Source organism: Mandrillus leucophaeus, unplaced genomic scaffold (assembly GCF_000951045.1).
Source record: "Mandrillus leucophaeus isolate KB7577 unplaced genomic scaffold, Mleu.le_1.0 Scaffold395, whole genome shotgun sequence".
Taxonomy (NCBI): domain Eukaryota; kingdom Metazoa; phylum Chordata; class Mammalia; order Primates; family Cercopithecidae; genus Mandrillus; species Mandrillus leucophaeus.
The window spans coordinates 1,679,907-1,688,904 of NW_012104198.1; the positions used below are offsets into that span (position 1 = coordinate 1,679,907).

Sequence of the window (8,998 nt, forward strand, 5' to 3'; positions counted from 1 at the left end):
GCAGGTGGTCTACCTCGCTTCACAGGCAGCCACCATGGTCCTTGTTCCTATGGTGGGGCCAGAGCAAGAGAGGGCCCTGGACGAGAGGGTGGCTCAGTTGAAGGTGGAATGAGTTTTGAGGGGAGTACTATTTGAGGTATTTGAGTACCCGAGGCATATGAAACTGCCGAGGGAGGTCGGATTCCATTATCTCCACGGGAATGAAAATCGGGAGTGTGGGGTGTGCTGCTGAGAACTGCAGCCCCCCTCCTCCCCCCTACCGCGGTAGCTGCGCATGCTCCTTGGGTGCCGGCCTCAGTGAGCATGCTCACTGGGTGTCTTCCCGTCGGCCACTTCGCCCACGTGGAGAACGCCAGGGAGCTGTGAGAGTGTGCAGTCACGTTGCTGCTATCTGGACACTTTTTCATCTACTGAGACTCAGCTGGTAGGTCCACGGGCCAGTCCTCCTGGGGGCTGAAGTGTGAGTGAGGGTGAGGAGGAGCCAGCGGGCTTAGGGCAGGTTCGGTGGGTCCTTGGTGTAGTGATCTGTGGCTTTTGAGGGAGAAGGGCCTCAGTGGCCTCCGAAAGAGAAGGGCCTCGAGCTCGTCCTCCTTCTCCTCACAGGCTGCGACACCACCATTGACTTTGTGGTCATGAAGGGGCCAGGACAGGGAGGAAGGTGGGCCGTGAAGGGGAGGCGGTCAGGGGCTCAGGTGAAAATGGGGCGAGTGTTGCGGGTGCTGTTGGAGGGGTCAGAGTCCCGAGGTGATAGGAATCCATGACACAGGGCACATTCCTGAATCCTGAATAGGGCCCTGGGGCGGGAGGTGGGTGGTGAAGATGGCGGTCAGGAAGGGGCCTGGAACCTGGCAAGGCTGCGGGCTGGTGAGTGCCCCCCAGTGGTGTGGAGTGGGGAGTGCCTGAGTGAGAAGCACCCGAGTGAGAGGCGTGGCGAGGTCTCACCTCTGCCATGGAAGGTCCGGAAACAATGGGAAGGACTGGGAGAGGCTGTGCCGTCCAACCAAACTTGATTTGAGGGGAGTGAATGGCTCTAGTAAGTGGGAGTGTGCCAAAAGCAGCAGTCACGGGAATTGTGATTCACTAGTGTTTTCATGTGGAGTCCGCTTGTGAAACTAAACCTCATCAGAAATGCCCTCTGTCAGGGGGGGTGTAGTGGTGCGTGCCTGTAGTCCCAGCTACTCCAGACGAGGCAGGAGGATCGCTTGAGCGGGAGGTCGAGGCTGCAGTGAAGTGTGATCACGCCACTGCATTCCAGCGTGAGCAATAGAGCGAGATCCTGTGTCTAAAAGAAATTTTAAAATAATGTCCTCTGCCTTTTCCACAGGCCTTAAGATGACTGCACTGCCAGCTTGGGGAGCATAAGTGGCTTTGCAAGCACTCAGAAAACGTACACACTTACACTTAACTCTGGGACTTATTTTGAGAGTATTTTCAAAATTAAAATGGCAAGTTAATATTTAGCCATGGAAGTGATCGAATATAGCTGTCCTCTCAAGTGCATGTTCCCAGTCACGGTTTTCTCTTTTCAGTGTGAAATATGGGTTTTCGAAGAAAATTAATCTATCGGCGTAGACCAAGAATGTTTGTAGAATCTTCTGAGGTAATTGGGCCTATGCTGTTGAGCGCTTTAACGTTAATTCGATGTTTTCTATTAGCAGAAATTAATTTTTGTGATAGTGTTGTTGCATTAGTGTAGATACACTAATAAAGGTAGTTCATGCTGATAAAAAATGATTCTGGCATCTCGTGAAGGAAATATTGATTCAGGAGGATTTTTTTCTCTTGTGTTCTCCAACTTTTGGCCATGACTTCCTTCTCATGCTTTGCTTGTTAATGACACATAGATTATACACATCTATTCCAACATAGAGTATAATCGCTTCCAAAGTCCTTGTGGGTAACTTTTCTCGCAGTAACCTTTCTGTGGGTAGAGTAGCCTTATTAACCATATAGAATAAAGTTGGAGAAATGTCTTTAGGTTTAGTTATGATCAGAAACATCTATGCATTTTCTGTGTGTATATGTGTATATATTTTTTGACATGTATTAATAAAACTTTTTGTATTTGCACACTCACACACGTATGCCCTACCACGAGCAGTCCAGTGATGAGCAACCTGAAGAAGTGGAATCACCAACTCAAAGTCAGGATTCTACTCAAGAGGGAGAGGATGAGGGAGCATCTGAAGCTCAAGGTGAAGGGAAAGGGAAGAAGAATGCCTGTTGGGGTGTGTGGGGGTGTGTGTGTGTGTGTGTGTGTGTCTCTCATGCATTGTCACATACCAGGAACAGGAGGAATGAAAACGATGCAAAAGATGCCTAGAAATTGACTGGAAAAGTGAAGAAGGTATAGTTTGCAGCTTACCTTAGGGAAATAAATCCCTCACTATGATAAAATTTCTCCACGTTATGAATGAGAGAACAAAGGCTCGAGGATTGTGTTTTGTCCAAGAACACTTGACTGGTGAATACAAAATTTGTGTTTTGTTCCAAAGTTTGTGTCTTCCTACCATCTATGTTGCTGTAACAATAGTAAATGATTTTGCTGAAAGTGCTTAAAACTCAAATGCTTTACTGTAAGGTAGCTTAATACTGGCCCAGGAATAGACCCAGTTCAGAGGAGCAGGAGCAACTCCAAAAACTGAGTTGCTCATTGCTGGCCACCATTTCCTTTGATATTTTTATGTGGTACGTTTGATGAAAGCTGGAGAATTCAGGATACTGCCATACAGGTAGCTGGTGTAGTATGATTTTTTAAGTGGCTTTTAGGAAGTGATTAAATCCTTTTATGGTTAGAAAAACCAAAAAAAAAGGAAATATCCTGAGATTAACATGAGATGGAAATAACTTCTCCGAGATAAAATATTTTGAAGCAAAACAATTATGAAACTCAGGTCATGGATTATTCTAAGGATTTACTGTTAAAAGTTTCTAGAATATGACTGATAACAATGCCCATTAATTGCTGTCCACCCACTCCCTTATTCTCAGTGCGGGACAGTATATTTTGTGTGATTCACAAACAATGTTATATTTGGTGCTTTGTTCTTCACGGGGTTCATTTATGGAATATTACATTTGGGACCTTCGGACCTAAATATAACTTTGTTTGAACAAAGTTAAGTTTCTGTTTACCCCAGTAGGTAATGGGTGTCATGACTGTAATTTTCCATAGTCCTCAAATCCATTCAGCTAATCAGTCCTTCAGAAATTGACATTGTAATTGTAACTGAAATCCTGTCCATGTTGTAGACTTCAGATTTCTTAGGTGATGCACACTGCTCTTGGTACTCTACGGCTGAATATAAGCATTATGCATGTCCTGTGGTGTATCCTCAGATTGTCATTTAGTAAAAAGGTCTCAAACTGGGCTTAGGGCCGTGCAGTCATAGTCTCAGCTACTTGGGAGGCTGAGGTGAGAGGATCGCTTGAGTCTAGGGTTCAAGACCAGCCTGGGAGACATAGTGAGACCTCATCGCAAATAAATAAATGAATTAATTAATTAATGTTTCGTTATATAGGAAAACAAACGTGTAAAGTTTGTTCTTAGTTGCTGGTAATGTTGCAAACATAACTCCTTACTGAACTATAACACTTAAAATTAGTTACCATGGTAAATTTTATGTTATGTGTATTTTTTACCACAATTAAAAAAAAAAAAAAACTTCTGTCTTCCTAAAGTTCAGTGTAGTTGTCATATATTCTTACAAGTTTTTACTTTATATATTTTCAAGACATAACATTTGTAGAAAATTTGCAAGAATAGTACAATTAACTCATATACTTTTCACCTAGATTCACCAGTTGTTAATAGCTTTTGCTCCATTGGTTTCATATCTCTTCCCTCCCTCTCTTACCCTGCTGCCCACGTACTCACATACACACTTATGGATATTATGTTTACTCTTACTAATGCTCCATTGTTCAGATAAAGTTTCAGGTATTACGGCCCTTTACCCTAAGTACTTGAGAGTGTTTATATATTCTCAGAACAAAGAAAAAGTCATTTCTTGGATAATCACTGCACAATGATCAAACTCAGGCAATTTAACAATGAGAACCTGCAGTTATTTAATATACAGAGTATACGCAGATTTTGCCAGTTATCCAGATAATTTTCTTTTTTCTTTCTTTTTTTTTTTTTTTTTTTTCAGACAGAGTCTCACTCTGTTGGCCAGGTTGGAGTGCAGTGGCAAGATCTAGGCTCTCTCTAACCTCTGCCTCCCAGGCTCAAGAGATTCTCATGCCTTAGCCTCCTGAGTAGTTGGGACTACAGGCAAGGGCCACTGCGCCTGCCTAATTTTTTTTTTTTTCTTTTGTATTTTTAGCAGAGCCTGGGTTTCACCATGTTGGCCAGGCTGGTCTCTAACTCCTGACCTCAGATGATCCGCCCACCTCAGTCTCCCAAAGTGCTGGGATTACAGGTGTAAGCCACCACGCCCCGCTGGCTGATACTGACATTTTTCAAGAGGATAGACCAGTTGGTTTGCAGAATGTTTAGCACTTTGGGCTTTTTCGTGTAGTTTCTAAAGAGTGCTTTTTTTTTTTTTTATTTTTTTTTAATTTATTTATTATTATTATACTTTAAGTTGTAGGGTACATGTGCATAACTTGCAGGTTTGTTACATATGTATACTTGTGCCATGTTGGTGTGCTGCACCCATCAACTCGTCATTTACATCAGGTATAACTCCCAGTGCAATCCCTCCCCCCTCCCCCTCCCCATGATAGGCCCCGGTGTGTGATGTTCCCCTTCCTGAGTCCAAGTGATCTCATTGTTCAGTTCCCACCTATGAGTGAGAACATGCGGTGTTTGGTTTTCTGTTCTTGTGATAGTTTGCTAAGAATGATGGTTTCCAGCTGCATCCATGTCTCTACAAAGGACACAAACTCATCCTTTTTTATGGCTGCATAGTATTCCATGGTGTATATGTGCCACATTTTCTTAATCCAATCTGTCACTGATTTTTCACTCACCATTTATTGGTGGCTACTCATGCCATATGCTGGGAGTCTAAATGCTAATGAGAGACAGGATGTCAGCCTTGAATCATTTAATATGATAAGGACAATCAGAAATACAATAACAGAGAAGTGCAAAGGAGGCAACAAAGTTGTCTGAGGGCAGTCTTCGGAAAGGAAGAGGGTAATATTTGGAAAACCCTGTTTTCCTGTTTTCTGCCAACAGACTCCTGAAATAATGTTCTTGGAATTTTTATCAACACGTTTATTATTACAGTAGCTAAAGCTTTTATTTAGTAAGACCAAGAGCATGAATATTATTTTCTTATTCATATTTCATGTGTTGCTGCTTAAAATGATAATTTTGTTTTATCTTCAAGGGCAGGAGCCTGAAGCTGATAGCCAGGAACCGGTGCTGCCGAAGACCAGCTATGAGCTTGAAGATGGTCCTGATGCCAAGAAGGTGTGCCTGCGAAACCCAGAGCAGATGAAACTGCCCGCAGAAGGTAGGTAGTCCATTAAGCATGCAAATTGTAGGGTGTCTGTTTCCACAGTATTATAATTTTCTTTTTTTTTTCTGAGATGGAGTCTCACTCTGTCACCCACGCTGGAGTACAGTGGCCCGATCTTGGCTCACTACAACATCCATCTCCTGGGTTCAAGTGATTCTCCTGCCTCAGCCTCCCAAGCAGCTAGGATTACAGGCATGTGCCACCTCAGGCAGCTAATTTTTGTAATTTTAGTAGAGACGGGGTTTTGTCATGTTGCACAGGCTGATGTCAAACTCCTGACCTCAGGTGATCCACCCAGCTTAGCCTCCCAAAGTCCTGAGATTACAGCCCTGCCACAGCACCTGACAAATAAATGTTTCTCTTTTTTTTGTACTTTTAGTAGAGACGGGGTTTGACCACATTGGCCAGGCTGGTCTTGAACTCCTGACTCAAGTGATCTGCCCGCCTTGGCATCCCAAAATGTTGGCATTAAAGGTATGAGCCACCATACCCGGCCCAGATAATTTCCTTTATAGAATTTCTTTTTCTGATCCAGAGTCCGGTTCAGGATCACGTCTTGCATGTGCTTGTCATGTGTTTTTAGTTTCCTTTAATCTGAAATGTTTCCTTAATTTTGCTTTGTCATTCAGGATACTGACATTTTGGAGAGGATAGACAAGTCGGTATGCAGAATGTTCAGGATTTGGGGATTTTTCATGTATTCTTTAAAGACCTTTTTTCACTCGGTGTTTATTGGTGTCTACTCATGCCATGTAGGAGTCTAAGTGCCAGGAGTGTAAGTGCTATGAGAAACAGGGTTTCCCCCTTGAGTCATTTAATATGATAAGGACAATCAGAAGTGGAATAACAGAGAAGTGCAAAGGAGGCAACAAAGTTGTCTGAGGGCAGTCTTAGGAAAGGAAGAGGGTAATATTTGGAAAACCCTGTTTTCCTGTTTTCTGCCAACAGACTCCTGAAATAATATTCTTGGGATTCTTATCAACACATTTATTATTACACTAGTGTAAGCTTTTATTTAATAAAACTGAGAGCATGAATATTATTTCCTTATTCATATTTCATGTTTTACTGCTTAAATTGATATACATATACATGTACATATATACATGTATATATATATGTATTTTTTTTTTTTAAGAGCCAGAGCCTGAAGCAGATAGCCAGGAACAGGTTGACCCGAAGACTGGGTGTGAGCGTGGAGATGGTCCTGATGTCCAGGAGTTGGGCCTGCCAAATCCAGAGGAGGTGAAAACACCTGAAGAAGGTAGTCAATCCATTAGGCATGCAAATTGTAAGGTGTCTGTTTCCGCAGTATCATATTATAATTATTATTATTTTTTTGAGACAGTCTCGCTCTGTCAACCAGGCTGGAGTGCATTGGTGCCATCTTGGCTCACTGGAACTTCTGCCTCCTAGGTTCAAGTGATTCTCCTCCCTCAGCCTCCCAAGTAGCTGGGATTATAGGCGTGCTCCACCGTGCCCAGCTAATTTTTGTATTTTTAGTAGCGATGAGGTTTTGCCATTTTGCATAAGCTGATCTCAAACTCCTGATCTCAGGTATTCCACCCGCCTCAGCCTCCTGAAGTGCCAGGATTACAGGCATGAGCCACTGCGCCTGGCCCAGTATTATGTTTTTAATAACACAGAGGTGACAATACTGCCTCTTTAATAATAGAGTTCTTATATAAAGGTTATTTGAAACGTAGTTCAGGTTCCAGCACCCAACTTATAGACTGTCAGATACAGAAACAAACTGAGTCAAAGCCATATTGAATTATAACTTTTGAGTATAAATCCTTAAACCAATAGCTCATGATATTCAGATGCTTTTGTAAAGATCTGCTTTTAACAAATACACATAACACATTTGTAACACCCATCACTTGGTGTGAAATATGCTGAAGCACTGATGCAGATTCTAATACCAGCTCTTACAGCATTGGTGATATTCTGAGCAAATCCCTTACCTTCTAAACCTGTCTTTGGTTTTATGAAAATAGTGAGTTTAAGTCAGATATTTTAAAATCCTTTTCCATTCTGGTTCTTTCACACTCTGATCCTGTTGCATAGAATGCATGGGATACAGAGATCATCTGTTTTGCATGATTTGTGTATCATAAATCATCAAATCCTGGCCTGAGTCATCTGAAAACCTCTGAATTGAGATTTCATTGCTACTAAGAAAGTGAGCGGGCACTCTGCTTCATGTTAGTTTTTCTGTGTGGAGACCTGAATGCCTATTCTTAGGTTCTGTCAATTTTTGAATTCTCTGGCTTTTTTTTTTTTTTTGTATGTGTGTGTGACAAATCTCACTCTGTCACCCAGACTGGAGTGCTGTGGTGTGATTTCAGCTCACTGCATCCTCGGCCTCCCAGGCTCAAGCGATCTTCCCAACTCAGCCTCCTGAGCAGCTGGAGCTACAGGCACAAGCTGCCATGCCTGATTGATGCTGTTTTGTTTTTTTTTTAAATTTTATACAGACGAGGTCTCACTGTGTTGCCAAGCTGGGATTCTCTGGCCCTTAATGAATAGTTGCTTTTTAAATCTTTCTCCAAGGAAACCTTGAGTGAGTGAATAATCAAATGGTGAGAGACCATTTAGTTACTATTTTCTGTGGGATGTAGATCAGTGATCCTCAGCATGGGTGTGAGTAAGATGTCTGTGCTATTCACGTTCCCTGCCCCACTGTCAGTCTTCATGAGCCAGTATTTCTAATAAGACTGTCGACACATATGTGATCTCTAACCATATCAAATGTTAGATGTAAGTTTCAGCTTTTGAGGCATCAGTTGGTAAGATTTGAAGTTCAAAGACCATGACTCCAGTACTTTCTGAGTAATCCACTGAAGTATGTTTTACACATGTGTTTTCCAAATTGCTGACTGTTAATTATAAGTGCTTCTGGATTTAAAGGAAGCACTTTATGTTTACGGAATTAATTACCTTTAAATTCTACATGTCTACCCTCAAAGTTTATACAAGGTTTACTTGGCTATAAGACACAGGATCGCCCTTAGGGTTCTATTTGTAGTCCATTTTACAAAACCCAAATTGTAGTGTCCTTTGTGTGCCTTTAGGGTCATCTAAATAATCTGCTGCTAAGTCATGTTCCTAACTGTTATGTTTCTGTTACAGATGAAGGGCAATCACAACCTTAAAAGAAGACACGCTGAAATGATGCAGGATGCTCCTGTGTTGGAAATTTGACCATTAAAATTCTCCCAATAAAGCTTTACATCGTTCTGCAAAGAAGTCTTGTGCATCTTTTGTTAATTTTATTTCCAGGTATTCGATGCTCTGAAATGTGTATCATTCTTTGACATTTTATATGCTAGCTGTTTGAGCTGGTATGTAGAGGCATAATTCCTACATACTGAGTTTCTATCCAGCAACCTTGTTAAACATGCTTAGTAATTCTAAAAGTTTACTTATAGATCCTTTTCAGTTTTCAACATACAGATTCATATCATCTTTGAATAAGAACAGTTTTGTTTCTGCCACTTTTTTTTCTGTTTTCTTTTGTA

General features: G+C 41.8%; 1 protein-coding gene across 1 annotated transcript; it reads left to right on the forward strand.

Annotated features, from left to right (window-relative positions):
• The first annotated feature begins 336 nt into the window (after nt 1–336).
• On the forward strand, nt 337–8,726 carry PAGE1 (P antigen family, member 1 (prostate associated)). Its single transcript, XM_011991354.1, has 6 exons — nt 337–460; nt 1,530–1,600; nt 2,099–2,195; nt 5,343–5,468; nt 6,613–6,738; nt 8,610–8,726. The coding sequence occupies exons 2-6, from the start codon at nt 1,538–1,540 to the stop codon at nt 8,630–8,632; spliced, it is 435 nt and encodes a 144-aa protein (XP_011846744.1). The 5' UTR covers nt 337–460; nt 1,530–1,537; the 3' UTR covers nt 8,633–8,726.
• Nucleotides 8,727–8,998: the final 272 nt, after the last annotated feature.

Bases quoted from the DNA above. Each gene is read 5' to 3' on its own strand.
- PAGE1 (XM_011991354.1), top strand. From the start codon at position 1,538: ATGGGTTTTCGAAGAAAATTAATCTATCGGCGTAGACCAAGAATGTTT. The intron at 1,601-2,098 runs GTAATTGGGCCT...CCCTACCACGAG, and splicing joins TGTTTGTAGAATCTTCTGAG to CAGTCCAGTGATGAGCAACC. The intron at 5,469-6,612 runs GTAGGTAGTCCA...TTTTTTTTTAAG, and splicing joins GATGAAACTGCCCGCAGAAG to AGCCAGAGCCTGAAGCAGAT.